This window comes from Pleurodeles waltl, chromosome 6 (assembly GCF_031143425.1).
Source record: "Pleurodeles waltl isolate 20211129_DDA chromosome 6, aPleWal1.hap1.20221129, whole genome shotgun sequence".
In the NCBI taxonomy this organism is placed as follows: Eukaryota; Metazoa; Chordata; class Amphibia; order Caudata; family Salamandridae; genus Pleurodeles; species Pleurodeles waltl.
The window spans coordinates 226,437,329-226,458,161 of record NC_090445.1 but is presented as its reverse complement, the minus strand read 5'-3'; the positions used below and the strand labels follow the sequence as shown (position 1 = coordinate 226,458,161).

General features: G+C 42.6%; 1 protein-coding gene across 1 annotated transcript in view; it reads right to left on the bottom strand.

The window, feature by feature from the left end:
• The window catches only part of NMT1 (N-myristoyltransferase 1), a 104,817-nt gene that overhangs the window by 42,384 nt on the left and 41,600 nt on the right, over positions 1-20,833 (bottom strand). Inside the window, exons 2-7 of the mRNA XM_069237950.1 lie at positions 18,990-19,101; positions 17,745-17,889; positions 17,546-17,664; positions 16,191-16,282; positions 15,529-15,645; positions 14,548-14,718 (exon numbers count right to left, since the gene is read on the bottom strand). Of these exons, the coding sequence (XP_069094051.1) occupies positions 14,548-14,718; positions 15,529-15,645; positions 16,191-16,282; positions 17,546-17,664; positions 17,745-17,889; positions 18,990-19,101 (756 nt within the window). The remainder of the gene's footprint in view (positions 1-14,547; positions 14,719-15,528; positions 15,646-16,190; positions 16,283-17,545; positions 17,665-17,744; positions 17,890-18,989; positions 19,102-20,833) is intronic.

The window sequence follows — 20,833 nt, the reverse complement described above, 5'->3', positions numbered from 1 at the left end:
CAAATGTTGATGACACCAGATTTCATGACAAACTGCGGGGTAGACTGCTTGCCACTGCACCATATTCACTCATATGGGGTGGGGATTTAATGGTGTACTTCAGTATAGGGTAGACGGATGTCACCCAGAGACTAAAGCTTGCTCAACAGCTACAATACACATGAATGGCATGTAAGCAAACATAAGCTTTTAGATGTGTGTAGAGCGAGAAATCCAACAGCCATTGAATATACATTCTACTACATGGAATGATTGGTTTGAAAAGACTGGATTACTGGCTGATCCTAGAGGATGCGTGGCTCTGGGTCAGAAAGGTCTAACAATTGGCCCATACACTATCAGACCATTTAGCTATAATTCGGGGTCTAGAGATTACAGGAGCTGTGCAGTTTGTAAACTGATGGTACTTAAATCCTGAATTCCTGTTAGATAGGGCATTTGAGAGAAACTAAAGATGATAATTATTGACTATTAAGCACTTAACAGCAGTATGGTGGAACATACCGGCACAGTGTAGGAGGCTTTTAAATCAACACTTAGGGTCATATGTATAGCTAAAAATGGGGCACGCGATTTTCTTATCTCTCCTGGCACACTTGTCCAGACTAGAAGAGCCAATGCCCCCATGACCTCCCCCAACACAAATTGCAGGCTACCTGAAGCATGTTGTACTGGGCTGGCTAAGTGATGATCACTGATTCTTTCTTATGCAACCTACCATGCTGGAAGAACTGTTGGTGATGATTAGGGAAAACCCACATAGTGAGACACCAGGAGCACACAGCAGTCAGCTGAATTTTATAAAAAGAAATATGCTGATATCGTGGCTCCTCACTTAGTGTGTATGAGGAAGTCCGCAAGCAGCGTATTCTTCCCACCATCGATGTGGTAAGCAGTGCTCATCGGACCGGCTGAACCACCCAAAGGTTGCGATCTCTATCACCCATTGTCATTTTTGCAATTGAGATGCCAAAATTCTTCTTAACCTTAACTGCTAATCGCCTGACATTCCTGATGCCATGCCGGATTCTGTGAGGCCAGATCAGTCAGGATTTGTGCCTGGCCGCTGAACAGTATGTAATGTAAAGACACTGTATGCCCTCCTGGAGGACTTAAATCTAGAGAGGGATGCAAAGGCAATTTTGTATGTCTTTAGAGCACTGGAGTCCCAAGAATTGTTGGACATTCTTATGATTCTAGTTAGGATGGGGTTACCACAGCCATTTGTGGATTGGATTACTTTACACAATGCTGATGGCACGGGTCTGCATTAATGGAGGTGATTCCTCACCTATCATCACATCACTGAGCACAAGACAAGGGTGTTCCTCGTCACCCATACTTTTTGTCCTTGTTCTGGAGCCTCTTGCTGCAAAACTCCATCAGCGTATCCACAACATGAACTGAATCACACCAGTAGGTATATATTGACCTAACTGTATGAAGATGACACGACCTGCACTAAAAACCCTAAATACTTTCTTAATGACCTCATGAGAGAGTATATAAAGTGTTGGGCTCTCTCTGGTGGTAATATCAACTAGAGCAAATCACAGATATTCGTACTCACGGACTTCACCATAAGACTCACGCTAGACTTTCCTTTGGAGTGGTGTGATGGCTCTTTAAAATACATTGGCATATGGATCAACAGGCTTCGAAACGCTGTTATACCCGGAAACTACAGCGTTACAATTACTAGAATTTCTGAGCAGAATGGGTAACTGATTTCCCTCCCATTGTCTCAGGCTAGTTGTATAGGTTTAGTGAAGATGGTACTTCTTCCTAGTTTACTATACTTGTTTGTAAATATACCAGTGCCACTCAACACATCCATTTTCCGAACAATTAGATTTCACTTGATTAAGTTAGTATGGTCGGGCAGAAAAGCAAACCCAGATGAAATGGGACACATTTACGCGAACCTTACACAGAAGTAGGTTTGAAGTGTCAGACCATGAACTGTACTATCTATGTGTAAAGGCCCACTTCGCAGCACAATGGTACCAGCTATCACCCCATTTAATTGCATACTGAAGTAGAGCCAGGTACTGCAGCTAACACTTCCCTACTGTCCTTAATAGGCATGCAGGTTCCCAGGCATACATCAAGCATGACAACAATTATATGCACAGTTAGAGCACGGGACAGACTGAGCAAGAAGGAAGTTCTGGAAATTATCTGGTCCCCAACCTACCCACTAGTTATCTGTAGGAAAGTGCACCTTGACACGGACACCCCAACTTTTTGCCTGGTATTTGATATAATTTTGACAGGAAGTGCACTGGATTCCTGCTAACTGGGTCCCCAGTGCCAGACCCCTTTCCCAAAAACTGTACACTTGTTCCCCAATACCACAGATGTAAGTCCTTAGTAAATGGTAGCCCTAGTAACTAGGGCATGGGTACCAAAGAGGGCCCCAAGGGACACAGCATACATTGTGTCACCCTGAAGGACCCCCTCACCTAGCTCATGCCAACTTCCATTGCAGGCTGCGTGTCTTGGTGCAGCTAAAAGTGAAAACACAACATGGTACACTGCCTGTATGCTATGTCTCCTAGCACAGCATGCAACATATGCAGTTCAACCATACAGCAGGCCTTACAGCCCAAAGGCAGGGTGCATTACATTACAGGTGAGGACAGATCTGCAAGAGTAGATATGCCCCTGCTATGTCTGTCAATCCTCTGAAATAGTGAGTTAACAGGGAAGCCATTTTAAGTACATGTCTGGACACTGGTCAATACGAGTTCCCCAGCTACACAAAGGCTTCACAAACCAATAGGGATGTTTAGTATCAAACCGGTCCCTGCTGACTAACATTGGGCACCCAAGGCTGTACTGCACCTCTGCACCCAGCTGCTCTAGTGCCGCCTGGTGTGACCTGTTGGTGTTGCCTTGGACTCTGCCCCACACCCACCATAGATCCTGGAGATTATTCCCGTAAGTCTCTGTACTCTACCTGTATGCAGTATTTGCTTTTCCTCTATAGGATAACATTGCAGCTTTCGAGAAACGCACTGCCGACTTTTTCTAAATTGTAAAGATTTTCCTTGCAAAACGGACTTACCTGATCGTATTGATTCTGGTGCCTAAACATATATAAAGATACATGTTTTTATTGTAAATTGCTGTGGATCGCCTTCTTGAGTTGTATATCACTAATTCACTGTGTGCCTACTGCAGAAGTTAAACACTCCTCTCCGATAATCCTATGGCTGCTCGACCACACTACCCCTAAGAGAGCAACTTGGGGATTGCTAGAGCAAGCCCCTGTCCACCTATACGGGAATACCTGGACTCTTTACACAGTATACCTCATTTTGATATAATATATAAAGAGCCAACTTCTTACATCATCCACTACTGCCTGTGGTCCATGAGCCCAATGCAATCTCTCAGCTCGCTGCACGAGGTGTCCTGAATTGGGACAACCTTTATAAGAACAGTATTTTTTACATGGTCAGAACAGAAGGAAGAATTGTCATGCACACACTTAGACAGGTTGCTGCATTACCGATTGAGAGGTACATGTGAATGGCTTCACTAATTTCACATGCAAGGTCTAGCATATTCCGAACACTAGACCAAGTGTTAACAACTACTACCTCTAAACACATAATAATAAATCGGTATCTCGCTACCCAGAAGTAAATACCCGGGACTGATCAATCAGCTAGGTAGGAGTGGGAGAGGAATGGTTATGGAACTCTCGGTCGAAATGTGGAAATTCTGAGGGCGCAGACAGACGTGACCACTTCCAGCTACAGACTGCATATTATTCATTACCAATTCTTACAGGGTGCCTACAATACCCCCATGTTTCTCTGGAAGTTTGGCCTCAAGGAGAGATCACATTGTGACTGATGTGGTGTGCCAGAGGCTACATTTATACATCTGGCTTTGGACTTGCAGTAGGGGACAAGCCTATTGGCAGGAAATAATGATTCTCTGCTATAATAGACATTGTAATTCAGGGCTCGAAAAGTCTACTCGACCACTCGCTATTACAAGTGATATTTGATCAGGTCGAGCTATTTTTAGGACTGACTCGCCCCTTCGAGCTGGTTGACAAAGAACAGGTGTTCTGTTCAGTCAGAAAGCAGAGGGGCAATATAAGCTGATCTTGTTCTTGTATTTCACATTTGCTTTGTGTTCACCAACAGAGGTCAAAAGTCAGTTTATCTTACAATTAATTTTCCTTCTGACTGCAGAGTTCCATGATTTTGTAAGGTGAACTGTGTGACCTGCTGTTTAGAATGTGAAATAAAAGGCTACAGGGTGTCAGGGTTTTCCCAACACACAACACTGACTAAGTCAACTGTACAAACATTTCAGAATATATACATCAAGAGTTGTGAAAGGTCATTTTTTGTATTTGTGTGATGAATTTTTTAATAGCTATGAAAACAAATCCGAATACTTTACGTGTTGATGTGCAAAGGATATGTTTTCTGAAACTCAATTTTCACAGATTGTTAATACACTATATAGTTTTATCATTAAAGCTGCAAGTTAGTGGAAAGGTTTTTGGACATTTCTTGGGAATTTACAGTGTGTAGATGACAGTATGCTACCACATCATGGTTTAGTAATTTAATTTTCATAAGTGAGTGTTTAAACAAACTGAGAAACACTCCTACCCTGATGGCACTGCTATGAGTAAACTAAAAGCAGGTCATGTGTCCCCTGTATGTGGGCTAGATTCTTGTGATATATGCAGCAAACTTTAGTCTACTTAATCAAACAAAAGAGGGTTTTTTGTACAGCAGAAATGCTGAGCTCACATATCTGAAGAGCAATCATATGTGAGAATAAAGAAAAAGGCAACTCTAAACTGTTTGCTTAGGATCATACAATTTGAGACCTGTTTACGTGTCAAGTACATTACAGTTAGGTCAAGTAGATTATTCAAGTTACTCGACCTGCAGGTCTAGTAACAATTTTCTTATTATTAATCGAGGCCTGTAAATCCTATGGACCTGAGGTTTGTCATCTTGGTTTGGAAGAAAGATGTAGACACCCCACATAGGAAATTTACTGCCTTAGCCCTGTTGCTAGCAAAAAGGCAGGTGGCCTGTACTGGGGAAGTTAAAGCTCTCCACAATTTAAAGAGTGGTTGAACTTGGCAATCTACTGTAATGAGCAAACAGTGCTGCAAGATAAGTTAATGCCACCGTCCTCCAGACCTAGAGATATTTAACCAATCTACTCATCCAGGCAAACTAATGGCGCATTTGGAGCAGTCATTGGGATCCTTGCCGTGAGTGTGGTTGGAGGTGGGCTTGTTTTGGGGCTCGGTTGGTCTTCTTGGCCCAGGTTGCATTGGATTGTTTGAGCTAATCAGTTTATGTAATGTACCATAGCAGGGATGTTGTAGAATTGTCTACTTGTTTGGAAAATTCAATTAAGTATGGACTTCATTTCATGTATCTTTCTGTTCGTTCCTGTTGTGATTCATAATGAAGCACACAGTCTTTGATATTATGTAGGGGTGGGTGATGTTAATTTGCTTTGTGTGACATTTTACTTTGCTTACATTGTTTATTATTAGTTTGGGGCACAACTTCACTATGTCCCTGATCTCCTGGTCCACACTATCAAGGCTATATATGGTGGTTAACTTGACTTTTCAACAAGAATAACAAAGAAATCCTCCCCATCAACCCAACCAGTGAGGCAAACAAGAGGGGGACGTGGTTGGGAGGGCAGAGAAGTCAATGTTAGGAAGGAGGCTTACTTGTTGCAAAATAAGCCGGATGTCTACATCTGCTGTTAGCTAACTTTCTGAGCTGATACGAGCATTTCTGCAACTGGTGGCACTGCTGTGGCCACTGAGGAGTTTGGACCCTCTTATTAATAACAGTGGCCACAGGGTCTTACACAGATGCCTGAGCAATTCCTTTGCTGTTTTCAAGCTGATTGCTTTAGGGGGGTCCAATTTCAAAATGATGCATAGAATGTCTTCATCTGCACAAGCTCCAAATAAAAGTACATTTACTATCCTTTTACGGGGTTTCTGGTTTTAATACTCTAAGTCTGATCCACAATGAATCCTTCACTGCCAGGCTATGGCAATAGACATGGCTTGCCAGATCTGACAGCACAGCACTGATGACTTAGATCAATACCATCATGCCTAATCGTCCACATCATTTTCAACAAAGCATTAGACAAGGAACTTCTGCCCCTTTCAAACAATGTTGTGGCATTGGCAGTTTTTATGGCAGTTGCAGAGGTCCCATAGACCTTAGGACCTTGGGCATCCATCTGCTTACTTTCCTTTAAAGAAGGCAATGTAGACAGCAGAGATGTAGGGCTGTTTTTTCTGGCTCTAGAAGCAATAAGAGACCAGTATAGTGAAGTGTGTGGAACCAGAGGATTGTAATTGTCTTCCGTGGTCCGGCACAGCTCTTACTGAAGCAGTGGTCAAAAATAGTTCCACTGCAGGCTCCAATAAGTGTAGGACAAAAGGAAGTGAGCTGATGGTGTCTCAAAAAGGACAGAGGCAGTTGCTTGAACACTGTGGGATAAGAATGTACCACCTTGCGTACACCCCCCACTGCGACCTCAAATGTGGAGAAGTCGTTGATCAGGTTCACTCTTGAAGGAGAAGATGTAGACCTGGTAGGAGAGTATTAAATAATGGAAGACCAAGATGAGATCATCTCAGACTTTCAACGAGAAGGGTGTGATTACTGAAATTCTCTCGGAGTCCAAAAAGTAGGATGTTAACATCAACTACAAATGAGGATGTGATATTGGTAGAGTGCTTGTTAAAAACATAGGTGCAGTTATTGAATATTTCACATGGGAGACGAGCCATGTATAGATCAATATGCACATGTTTACCAATGTTTAGGTTTTGTTTTTATCTATGACTTTTAACTGACCAACAATATCCAGGAATTACAAAGATCTTAAATTACGACAAACTAATGATAACACTAACCGCAGAACTAAACCTAGCACTACACACACACGCACACACACTCTTTCAATTATAAATATTTCTAACTATACTATTTTAGCTCTACATTTTTGGTATGTGTCTTTTAGATTCTTTGGTAAACCATTACTGCATACTGTGGAAAACAAATTTTCCAGCTGGTGAGGAAAGGGAGCGAATGGAAGTTTCCTAAAGCTCTGGACCTCCTGCCTGGAGGTCAAGAGCAGCGCAACTGCCTTACGAAAATGTATTCAACATATATTTGCAAAGCTGCCTTAAGAAATGTTTAAATGACAAAAAAAATGGGCATGCTGAAGGTGGTGATTGTGTTGACAAGGAATTGGAGGAGTGGCTCAACGGATGACCAGGAATGCGAGACGCAGTAGAACTATCATTTACTATGCAGGTTCTCTCTACTGTATCGACTTGTGGCAACCAAAAACAAGCACATCCTTTCTTTTAGGATGAAGACCAAGTCTCAGAATTTTTAAGCAAACATGGTTGACACCATTCTAAGTGGACTGCATGTGATGAAGCGACTAGTACTCTAAACATTGATTCCAGTGCTTAGGCACATTCCGCTACGGGATACTCTGGCCAGAAACCACCAAGGTTAGAACTGTTTCATCTAAGGACACATTAAGAGGTAAATTATTGGGATATAATTCATTACTGTGTATGATTAATTTATTTGGTGTATAAAATCTACTCTTAATTATTTCTTACGATGTTTTATACAGTGCTCAATGTTGTGTTCTGGCTACTTTAGAGCAATTATGAAAAGGACAAACATTCTTGGGACGGTAGAAGGAGGAGGGCATCTTAAAATGTTTTTATATTACCTAGAATTAGACTAATTTACTGGTTTTATGGACAGCATTACAGAGACAGGCAAGTTTGCAGTCACCTTTATGGACTGGCAAATATAAGAATAAACAGCAGATTCTTCTGTGATCACAAAGAGGCATGGCCGATTAGTTAAATAGGTCGAACGTGCTCAAAATATTCTCCGTGTATCTTGGTAAATATGTCTGAAAATAGGCAACAAGTAGAGGGAATAAATGCAGGAACTGAAACATCCCACAGCTATATATGGAATGGTAGGTGAAAACTAAAGTATCCATCTGCTTCACTGCATAATAAGATCCTTGGTTATTATTTTCACAGATTAGTGTTTACTATCCCATCAAGATGGCACAACACTTGACATGCCAGCAAAACAAAAGTGCACAGAATGAAGAACAGGTTTAACTTCCAAGGGGCATCCAGGCATGCGTGATTCGATGTCAAGGCTGGGCACGTCATAGCAACGTAATTTTTTTTTTTCCTTTTTTAAATATAAGCCATGTGGCACAACAGCTCGTGTTTCTGTGAAACACCAGCAATTAGGGTGGGGAGGAGGGGGAAAATGGAGGTTTCAGTTGCGGTTAGGATTGTGGCAAGCAAAACAGGAGAGGAGGAATGGGGGTGGGGCAACAGAGAGCAGGGGCTGGGGACAATGGACAGCTTCTTTACAAAGATAAGTGATGTGTAGGTGAAACCTAAATCAAGCATTTGCAATACAATAGGTCTCGCATTTACTTGAGTTGGACCTATTGGCATTGTAAATGTATAACTGGACTTGTTTTGTCACAGTAACTAGTCAATCCTGCCGCATATTTTGGTCCTTTCTACCACATACGTCCAGTGGCCCTGCATATAACTAAAGGACTAGTAGGCCTACTGGAATATTTTTTCAAACAAGGCCCTCATAACACAACCTACTCCAAGGTGCAAAACAAAAGTTCCTGCCAAAAGAGCGCTTACAGATACACTGAACAGTGGGATGGGTTATTATTTTGGGGTCCAAGCTAACCTAGTGTTGTGACCCAGAGATGATCTAGACTAAAAGAGCATTCTGTGGTGAAGACATTTTGAAGGTGGTCCTGTTGTCCTAGGACTACCATAGGCTGAGCTATGGGCAAAAATGTTTTGTAAAAGAATGCTTGCAAAGCATTATGGGGCAAGTTTCTGAGTGCTTTGAATATTGTAGTATGTTGACTGTAATGCTCAGAACAGCCCCTAGAGGACACCACAACAAGAATGGCATTTATAAGAAACATGATCATGTAACCATATAGTTGGACCCGAGAGGGAATAACCACATTAAAAACAGAATGGCAGAAAATAATGCAGTGCAAGCACATATTTAGCCCCTAGAGGGCATAGTGCATTACACATTTTCAGGGCTGGCAGTCCTACTACAACAATACTACAAACACAGCCCTTTAAACCTGCTCTCAACTGTGAAACAAAAGTTCCAGGCATTTGAGAGCTTAAAAAGACAATGAATGGTGGGAGGAGTGTGAACAATGTGACCAGCACTTCAATACTGCCAATGGAGTTCCTGCTGCTGTTCTGCGCTGTGAGCGCCATGGAGCACGAAGTGGAAAGACAAGAAAAAAAAAAAGTTCACCCACGCTGAGGTATATCGCAATGTAACAGGGTAAATCTGCAGGGTGAGATATTATATATATATATATATATATATATATATATATATATATATATATATATATATATATATATGAAAAAAAAAAAACCGCCCCAAGGTGGGTCAAATGTAAAGAATTTACCAAGAACATCAAGAAGTTTTTGAAAGGCAAGCCCACAAATGGGTGAAAGTGATGGGCATGAGATGGGCATGGTCAAAAGCCCACAGAATACTTGCAAAAGATCGAAAAGCGCTTGACCTAAAAAAAAGTATCGCCAGCAACAAACATAGCGAATGCACACAAAAAACAGATACTCTAGGAAGCTGCCACTTTGTTTAGTACGCCGTGTATAGAGTCCACAAATCCCTTATAAGTGGACAGGACTTGCTTTAAAAATCCCAAGGTACTCTCTTTGTGGTAGTGTGGTCGAACAACCTTAGGCCTATCAGAGGGGAGTGTTAGACATTTGTTGCGTACACAGAATCAATAAATGATACACACTCTCAATAAGGATATCCACACCAATTTATAAAAATAACATACTATATATTTTTTAACACCAAGAACCTCGTAATTGGGTAAGTACTTTGAGTTATCACTCAAGAAGTATACAGCAATTGTATCTTTAGAGCTGTAATTTTATCCTATTGAAAGAAACATACACTGCATACAGGTGCTTAGCAACAAATTACAGGACCGTTCTTCTGGATTTTAGGTAAGTATGGAGGAAGATCTGAGGTAGCACCAACAGGTCACCTTGGTCAGCTCTAGGGCACATGGGTGCAGAAGGGCGTTTCAGCAATGGGTGCCCCGGTGATTTCAGTGGGAAACGGTTTTGTGAAAAGAGGCTTCAAGTCCGGTGCAACTCACGGGGGGGGTTGGGGGGTTCTGGTCTCGAGGGTCTTGGGCACAAGGAACACTGTTGTTACACAGCAATTCCAGCTGAGGGACACCTCTGAGCAGTGGTGCTTTGTCCGGTGGGGTCGTGCTGTGGAAGAATCTTGCAGTTTAGCATCCCACAGGAAGAGGCTACAAACGGGGAATGTCGACCCCTCTGGCTAAACCTAAGGGCGGTTGGGGGCTGGGCACAGCTCTTGAGGGTCTCTTGACCCTCATGATCCCGTTGGCCAATTTCTACTCTGGCTGTGCGGCTCATGTGCAGTGGTTGCTTTCTGGTGTCAGGTTTGCAGCGTTCCAAGGATTTCCTGGTTCTTGCGGTCCTGCAGAAAGAGGGTGTAGACTGGGACTGGGGGACCAGTCTGACCAAACCCAAAGGGGGTCTCAGCTCTTGAGGGTTTCTATGCCTCAAGGGCACCACCCTTTAGATCACCCCCTATATTACCACTTCCTGTGGAGAATTGGCATATCCTAATCCCACGAAAGTCAAGATGGTGGAGGCCTTCTCCCATGAGTCACATCTGGCAGCCCACGTTTGGGGCGGGACTGGCCTGGTAGTGCACCATGCCTAATGCAAAACAAATATCCCGCCTGTTCTGGTGTCAACGGGCCTCAGGGCAGAGGGGTGGGCATTCCCAGGTCTGGGGGAAGCTGGGGTTGCATATCAAAGGTGGCAGAAACTTTTAAATTCCTGGCCTACAATACTAAATTACTAGCCATCATGCTGGAGGAGATGTGAACACCGGACTCAGAGAGAATGGGCTCTCACCTGAAGGGGTGTCAGAAACCTGTCTATGGTGGCAGGCTGGGCTACACTAGACTGCCAGCACACTAGAGGCTGGTAGGTTTCAGGCGGTACCTCTAAGGTACCCTCTGGGTGCATGGGTGCCAGAAATACTAGGGTCTCCCCTAACACTAAATCAATGGTGAAAAACCTTGGGGTGTGGATGGATAATTCTTTATATTTTGAAACGTAAGGCAGGCCACTGTTATGACATCCTATGGAGCCTGAAGCCCATTCTGGCACTTTTCCCCTTGCAACTCTGCTAACTGATTGTACAATCTCTGGTCATTTTATGTCTTGGCTATTGCAACATTCTTTATCTGGGCTCAACAAATTTGTCCTGAACAGACTGCAGGTATTTCAAAATGCTGCTCCCACTTATTTTTTCCTTCTCTAAACTCAGCTCTGCTTACACCGGTTAATCATATACAAGCAAGGAGCACCCAGTCTAGCTACATTGACGCAATTTTACAGGCCCTCCAAATCACTATGCTCCACTGATTTGAACGAGGCTCATCTCCACTGTCACACCAGAGCCAAATTGGGAGGCCACTCTTTTTGTGTCTTAGCCGAGACCTTTTGGAACTCTATGCCACTTCACCACAGGATGACTCAAAATCATTCACAGCTCCAGAAAATGTTGAAGACCTGGCTGTTCTCTAGCTTGTCTCTAGATCTATGGTCCTCGCTGTTGCTTTGTCTCTCTACTGACCAGCACGGGGAAGCACCTTCTGGGGCAGCCGTGCACTTCAGAAATCCTTTTAAAATAACATGGATTAATAAATCCATCCCTGGAATCAGTGTGGGTTTATTAATACAAGGTGTTCAATACCAAACACCTTTGATTTCAGTGAAGCCATCATGTAGCTGGGTAATTTGTACTCACAAGTGCATATACTTAAGATGGAATCTCTGTTCACTTGCAATGTTGAGGAATCGACTTTAACATCACAGGGGCATACCTGCTGAGGAAGATATGCCCACACAGGTAATATGATGCACCCTGCCTTAGAGCTGTAAGGTCTGCTGTGGGGTGACTAACATATATTGCATGCCTGTCTGGAGGAATGGTAGACAGGGGGTGTGCCATGCCACGCATTTCATGCCACGTGCAATGACAGTCTGCATGAGTGTGGTGAGGAGTCCCTTAGGGTGGCAAAACACGCTCTTTAGAGACCCCTCTTTAGTACCTGTGCCCTAAAGGTTTTGCCAATTGGGAACAATTGTACAGTTTTCGGTAAAGAGGTCTGGCACTCGGGACCCTCTATTAGGAATCTAGTGCACGTCTGTGAAAATTGCATCAGTTACCAGGCAAAAAGTGGAGGTGACAATGCAAAAAAAAAAATATGTTCCTGAAGATATTTGGTACATGCTCCAGAATAAAAAAAACAAACACACAATGGGAGACAGGAAACCGACAGGAAACTGCACGCCGTAACCAATAGAAAGCAAAGAAATTAATTAATTTACAAGTTGTGCAGACAAAACCTTGAAAGGGAAGAAGCTAAAACCACATCCTTCATCAAACCTGCAAACCCAGCAAAGAGCCACAAAGTAAGAGTCAGGGGTATCTACTTCAAGTGTAAAAATAAATATAAGAGACAAAAAAGAAGAGGAAAAGGAAGGCGAGACAGATATGTTGTCATTGCAAACACTTCCTATCCCTAGGTAGGGGGTAGTGGTGAACAGCAGTGGGGCTACGCATATATACAGGGAGTGCAGAATTATTAGGCAAATGATTATTTTGACCACATCATCCTCTTTATGCATGTTGTCTTACTCCAAGCTGTATAGGCTCGAAAGCCTACTACCAATTAAGCATATTAGGTGATGTGCATCTCTGTAATGAGAAGGGGTGTGGTCTAATGACATCAACACCCTATATCAGGTGTGCATAATTATTAGGCAACTTCCTTTCCTTTGGCAAAATGGGTCAAAAGAAGGACTTGACAGGCTCAGAAAAGTAAAAAATAGTGAGATATCTTGCAGAGGGATGCAGCACTCTTAAAATTGCAAAGCTTCTGAAGCGTGATCATCGAACAATCAAGCGTTTCATTCAAAATAGTCAACAGGGTCGCAAGAAGCGTGTGGAAAAACCAAGGCGCAAAATAACTGCCCATGAACTGAGAAAAGTCAAGCGTGCAGCTGCCACGATGCCACTTGCCACCAGTTTGGCCATATTTCAGAGCTGCAACATCACTGGAGTGCCCAAAAGCACAAGGTGTGCAATACTCAGAGACATGGCCAAGGTAAGAAAGGCTGAAAGACTACCACCACTGAACAAGACACACAAGCTGAAACGTCAAGACTGGGCCAAGAAATATCTCAAGACTGATTTTTCTAAGGTTTTATGGACTGATGAAATGAGAGTGAGTCTTGATGGGCCAGATGGATGGGCCCGTGGCTGGATTGGTAAAGGGCAGAGAGCTCCAGTCCGACTCAGACGCCAGCAAGGTGGAGGTGGAGTACTGGTTTGGGCTGGTATCATCAAAGATGAGCTTGTGGGGCCTTTCCGGGTTGAGGATGGAGTCAAGCTCAACTCCCAGTCCTACTGCCAGTTCCTGGAAGACACCTTCTTCAAGCAGTGGTACAGGAAGAAGTCTGCATCCTTCAAGAAAAACATGATTTTCATGCAGGACAATACTCCATCACACGCGTCCAAGTACTCCACAGCGTGGCTGGCAAGAAAGGGTATAAAAGAAGGAAATCTAATGACATGGCCTCCTTGTTCACCTGATCTGAACCCCATTGAGAACCTGTGGTCCATCATCAAATGTGAGATTTACAAGGAGGGAAAACAGTACACCTCTCTGAACAGTGTCTGGGAGGCTGTGGTTGCTGCTGCACGCAATGTTGATGGTGAACAGATCAAAACACTGACAGCATCCATGGATGGCAGGCTTTTGAGTGTCCTTGCAAAGAAAGGTGGCTATATTGGTCACTGATTTGTTTTTGTTTTGTTTTTGAATGTCAGAAATGTATATTTGTGAATGTTGAGATGTTATATTGGTTTCACTGGTAATAATAAATAATTGAAATGGGTATATATTTTTTTTTTGTTAAGTTGCCTAATAATTATGCACAGTAATAGTCACCTGCACACACAGATATTCCCCTAACATAGCTAAAACTAAAAACAAACTAAAAACTACTTCCAAAAATATTCAGCTTTGATATTAATGAGTTTTTTGGGTTCATTGAGAACATGGTTGTTGTTCAATAATAAAATTAATCCTCAAAAATACAACTTGCCTAATAATTCTGCACTCCCTGTATGCAATCTCCGGCTACTCCCTGCACACATCCGCCTGAATCCATATGAATGCTGAAGAACTGGGAAGAGACCCAGCTGTACCAAGGCATTTAACCAGGTGGCCCACCAGCAAGTGAAACATTACCCACAATAAACAGGTTTCTCGTGCGGTTAGCTAATCCCTCCTTACCTGCACGTGCCCACAGGCTTCGGCAGCACTACCCCAGCCGTATACACAGCCTGGAATATTCCCTCCATGTGGACTCGTCTTGTGATCTCTCGGATCAACACTGGTGCCACACGCTTGGATCGTAGCTTCTTGTGAACACAGAGGAAATTAATCTCCACCATCTTCTTTTCCCTGAAAAAAGGAAAAGCAACAGATTTTCAAAACAGAGTAAATCAGCGTAAAAAACACTGGCATAGGAGGTTAGCCAGAGCTCTGAAAATGACAACTTCTAAAAGAACACACTAGGTTGCCCCTCCCTTCCCCCCTCAATGATAGGGGAACCTAAAAATCAGAAATTGGGACTGTTGAAATGACCGCCCCATCCAGAAACAAAGTCTTTAAGGAAAAGACGGAGCAATGTTGTTTACTTTTTATAGCGTGCCCCACAGGAGCTACTGTATACCATTTGTACGTCAGAATATCGTGGGCAAAACTAGGGAAAGGATGTAGCGCAGCGGTCAGAGCGACCGCCTCAGGAGCTAGAGGTCCTGGTTTGGGCCTCGGCATTGGCGCAACATCCTGTGATTCTGGGCAAATCACTTAATCTCCCCATCCCAATGGACAGTGCCTTGAGACCACAGGTGATAAGTTGCGCTATATAAATCTACTTCACATTCCATTAAAATATCATAGCCCAACTGGAGAATATTATAATATCATGAAGCTATACTATTCTTAATTTCAAATCCATGTTCTTTGAAAATAAATGTCTATGTGCATCATCAAGGTATTCTTATGTGGCATGAAATAAAGCAAGGCTATACTTGCCTTCACAATATTTTGCCCACAATATTTAGACTACAATATTTTTACACACTAATAGCTTACCCATGATATTCTGGTTGTACATCCTATATATGCCATCACTAACCGCAACAGTGCCCAATAATGGCCTATATCAAGCCATCTCCACCGACCTGAAATTGATATGAATTAACTTACACATCATAGATGTGGATGTTGGCCGGAATGGCACCAATAAACCCAACCAGCTTCTTGCTGGTAATGACCCTCACACCACAGTGCCACTGCGGAAGCCAGCCAGGGGGACGCAGAGCCCTGAAAATGGAAAAGAACAACTTCATATCACATGAACCTCCAAAACATTAAATTTGATCCCTTCTTGAGGTTTAAAAATGTTTGAATGTTTTAGATGAACATTAGTCAACTTTTTGCATGCTTCTAAGCTTTGTAATAACAGGCAGCTCTATTGTTTAATACTTAATTTAATCAACTTGACAATGATGAAGAGACCGGTTGGTGCCGAAGGTTTGGTGTGTATTAGCCAACATTACTGGCCCAAAATCAACCAACCAGCCTGACAGCCTGAAAAGAAGCACAAAACTAAGCATACTGGTCAACTGCCTCCAATGGACAGAGCTCAAAAGGTTGGAACAGTCCACATATGCATGTCAACTTAGAGTAATGGCTTCATTTTTACCCTGCCTTTATCCCAACTCATAATCAAGTAGAACACTTTCATCACAACACTAACCTCAGTTAAGATTCCATGAATATACCTAATGCACAACATATACAAGACTATCAACCCTCGGTTTGCACTATTAAATGTAGAGAAAGTTAGGTCCAGTGGCAGCACTTACCAGAGCAGAAACTCCGGAGAGTAGTCAAATCGGAACATGTTGTCATCATCTTCCACGTAGTTTTCATTCAGAAGCGTATACAGCTCTTTCAACTATGAAATAAAGACAAATGGTGCAGTGTTTATCGAGAGAAGTGGTAAAGATGAGACAGGTAGATGTGAGAGGTGGGTGGTGGGAGACTGTCAAGTATAAAAGGGGAACGAGTGTCACAGGGACAAGAAAGGATAGGTATGGGAAGATGAAAAGACAGAAGGAACGACAGAGCAAGATATCATGAAAAGAGAGAAAAAACTGCAGAGAGGAATGTAAAAGGAAAGAAAACTATGCTTATTCAAATAAAGAAACAACACAGTTATATTTCAGAATCCAGGAGCATTCATATTCTGTGATGTACAGCTGAAACAAACTCTTAGCAACTTTATCTAGTAAGGTCAATCTGCCTCGCACTGACTATTTGAAAACACATTTACAACCTCCTGTTAGCAATCTTCTAAACATGAAGAGGCGTTCTTTCCAGAAGAAAGATCTCAGCTACTCGAAACTCTGTTTAAAAGGTATTCTGACTCAACAGCAGGCAACATTACAGGAAAATGCTTCACTTAGCTATTAGTAACAATATAGTTAGCATAAGACAATCGTTTACTGGACAAGCCTGCGATTTTCAAGAATGAATCACTCTGACTTTCCAGAAATGGGACTGTGACAGGAGACAGTAAAATAGGTGTTGTATCAGTGAAAAAGATAGGTTTCTCTGGACTGCCCACCAAACCCTCTTCTGTGTCACTGTGAATGGAAAGAGCCTAACAAAGTGCAAGGAAAATGTATTGAATCCAACAATTCAGCTTTTACAAAGACTACCACAGAGGCGTTGGAGGGGACATAGTTTATGAAGTGAAGACCTTGTTGGTGGACAGAAAGAAGCTCAGACGCCACCACCTTCCTTTAAGTAAGAACCTACATCCAGGAATCAGAAGGGAGTTCCTTTTCTAAACCCCCAACCTCTGGGTTTCTCAAAGAAGCACTTCTGTGAGTGATGAGATCTTAGTATTTATATCCTCCAGCCCTCAACTGCCTCTGTCAAGGGAGAGAGAGAAACTAGTTTCCATGAATATGCACTTTCAGTCCTATGAATGGGTCTCTGCAAGAGGAAGGTATGTCACACTGGGCTGAATCATTGACTTAATAGGAGAGTTAGGCTGCCTTGCTTATCAGACCTTCACGTCCAAGCACAGGGTGCCATAACTAACCCAGCCATTGCAGTGACAAGAACCTCTACAGATGTGGTGGTGGTGGCTGCAAAGAAGGCAATCTCTACCTTTTCTACCCTCTCAACCTCGTGGCAGCTTAGAACTTACCACAGCTCGATCCCCAAGATCCAGGGCATCCCACATGAAACCCTGGGGCAAGGTGTACGGTTCCTGACGAATGTTGTCTTTGTCAGGCTCTATTGGGCCATGTGTATTCACCACTTCACCTGCAAGAAAGACAGTGATGATCACAAAATATTCTCTTCGAAGGACTGGAAAAATTAAACAATCTTGAAGCTCTTCATACCCAGTTTGGGGACAGGCTGTGTGTCCCAGAATTGGTAGCTTCGCTTCGTAGCCTCCTCCATGGTTTTGGCAGGCCCCGGGCCTACTGAGAAGAGCTCAATAGCTTTCTGTATCTCCTGAATTCTCTCTGCTGGCAAGGCGTTCACCTGAGAAAGGACATCATAAATAGCAAAGAGAAGAGACATATTAGAGTGGCTCCATAGTATGGATTATACAGATAAGTAGCAAAGGACAAGGTCTTGAGGAGGGAATAAAGGACAAGAATTTTATCCAACAGCCAGTCTTAGGATAGGAGATCGAGAATTGAATAATGTTTATTCACCAGAATTGGGGGAAAAGAAAAAAAAAAATGTGTAGAATGACCCGGCTAAATGGCATTCTTCACAGTTAATTTGGGGACAGAAGGGCATCTTGAGAGGCACACTGACACATTTTACAACAAAGTTCTAAAACATTGACCAAACTGCACTTTTCAAACTGTTGTTTGAGAAAAATCCCCATTTCAGAAAGAAGTGCCACGTCAATACTTTCTTCACAAAGGCTATGAACCATGTTTCCATTTATAGTTAAACATGGTTATAGAGGCAGCAGGCCCGCCTGTTAGTGTGCCCCAGGTGTCAGCTCTCTAAAACTGGGCCCCTGGTGTAAGGATGATGCAATTTAATTTTGCCAACTTGAATGCCTATCACGCTCTGATATGGGGTTAGGTTTTGGACTAAATGGCAGATGACTTAACCCTTATTAGTCCCATCCACAGAGAGCCCCTCTTCCTTATCGCCTTATAATTGCTTTTAGAAAACTATCAAGTCATATTTTGAACAAAAACGATAAACAAAGTATGTTGAAGAACTAGGGTTTGTAGTACTGTAAGGAGCATGGTAGTAGCCGAAACAATACAAGCATTTTACTAGTTATCCTACAGCAGATTTGATGGTTCAGAACTTTCAATTTTACACAAGTCTTCAGTCTACATGTAATTCCAAAGCTCACTTCCTGTCATTGGATGACAGAGCAGAAGAATCTACTACATATGAATTCCAGAACTCCTCTGACAAAGGGGGCCAGCAGCCTATTCCATCTATGATGCATTTTAAAGCTCAAATGAGGCCTCCACTCCAGAAGAAAGTATCGGACAACCTCTTGTAGTAATCTCAAACCTCAAACTCAATTTGTCACCCTCCCCTAACAATCCAGAAGAGGTTGGGGCAGATATATGCACCAAGCCACCCAGAAAACAAGATTTTACCTTCACTGGGTGATCCTGGACAGGATCTGCTTTCTCTCCCACTTTCTCCTTTTTTCGTCTTTGTTTCTTTTTCTTCTTTTTGGCGCCACTCTCATCTCCAGGACTCGTTCCACTAAGAGATAAAAAATGAGTTTTAGCATAAATGAGATAGAAATAGTTGAATTAAAATGGCTTGTGCAGACAAGGAACACCGGTCTCCAAGTACTGAAAGAAACTGTTCAGCAAAAATCTGAGTTTAAGTGCCAAAAAACTTATCGAAAATGCTGCTAATATTAAAGTACATTTAAAAAGGCCAGTAAGATCACAGACTCCAGAGCAGTAAGCATCTCAAAATTAGCCATGATCAAGATTCAAACTTTGTTCCCAGAGGCTGTAAAACATTCTTTCAGTCACAACTTCACTGATTTTTGTAGATCATTGTGGGCTATTTTAAATTAATAGCAACTTCAATTTAAACGAGAGTGGCTTTTTAAAATGCTTGTGATTGATAGAAAGTATTTATACCAATCTCCAATCCTTTTATGTGGGGGCACCTGGGATGCATCTGCCCAGCAAAGCTACATGCGCGGGAGTGAATGGTTGTTAGAGTGTTGTCATGGTTGTATGTGGGCAGACTGAGTGACCAGATAGCTAAGTGCATTGTCTCTAGACAAGATGGGATAACCTATGTGATGAATGTAAGAAATAGGTGCAGGTTTAAAATGGTGTTTGGCTGACTGCACTTGAGGCAGAGACTGCTAGCATTTAGAATGGGCCGAAATCTGCACGGATAGATTTTCAATTAGAATGCTTTATTTCACCAGATAGGTGGTGGTTCTCAGCCACTAGGTGTACCTACCCACCACGGTCTTGTGGGCACCCGTTTGCCATGGACTGTATGAATGGTGTTCCAGGCCTTACAAGGAATATTCTTAGGAAACAGCCAGGTTTTCACCTCATTTCAGGGTCATATTTTTTCTGTTTTATATACTTCATATTTTGGCTGGCAATAAGTTCCAAGGTTTTTCCACTTGGACTGAGAATGCTTATCCTCCAATGGTGCAACAGCTCATGGGGCTAATCTGGAGTGAAATTTCCCGTTTTGTGAGTACTACTTAAAGTTTTGGTCTAGGTATTGTGGTCCTTATTCTTAGGTGACTTTGTGACTGATGTAGAGTGCAGCTGCAGATAAGACCATATGTTTTAGGTCCTCCCATTTGGAATATGTGGCATGACTGTGATTCTGCAAGGTCCGAATCTAGATTGTTCAAACATACGGTATCATCCACAGTAAATAGTTTATACCATGAATCTCTGTTGGACTTTTATTTATGCAGGGTCATCCCGAATCTTTTTGCCTCCTGCCTCCTATTTTTTTCTGACCTGTCGCTGTTGGCTTTTGAACTCTGAGCACTTTCCCACTGCTAACCAGTGCTAAAGTGCATATGCTCTCCGTGTAAATTGTATGTAATTGGTTTATCCATGATTGGCCTATTTGATTTACTAGTAAGTCCCTAGTAAGGTGCACTAGAGGTGCCAGGGCCTGTAAATCAAATGCTACTAGTAGGCCTGCAGCGCTGGTTGTGCCACCCACATAAGTAGCTCTGTAATCATGTCTCAGACCTGCCACTGCAGTGTCTGTGTGTGTATTTTTACACTGTAAATTCGACTTGGCAAGTGTACACACTTGCCAGGCCTACACCTTCCCTTTTCTTACATGTAAGGCACCCCTAAGGTATGCCCTAGGTAGCCCCAAGGGCAGGGTGCAGTGTATGGATAAGGTAGGACATATAGTAATGTGGTTTATATGTCCTGACAGTGAAATACTGCCAAGTTCGTTTTTCACTGTTGCAAGACCTGTCTCT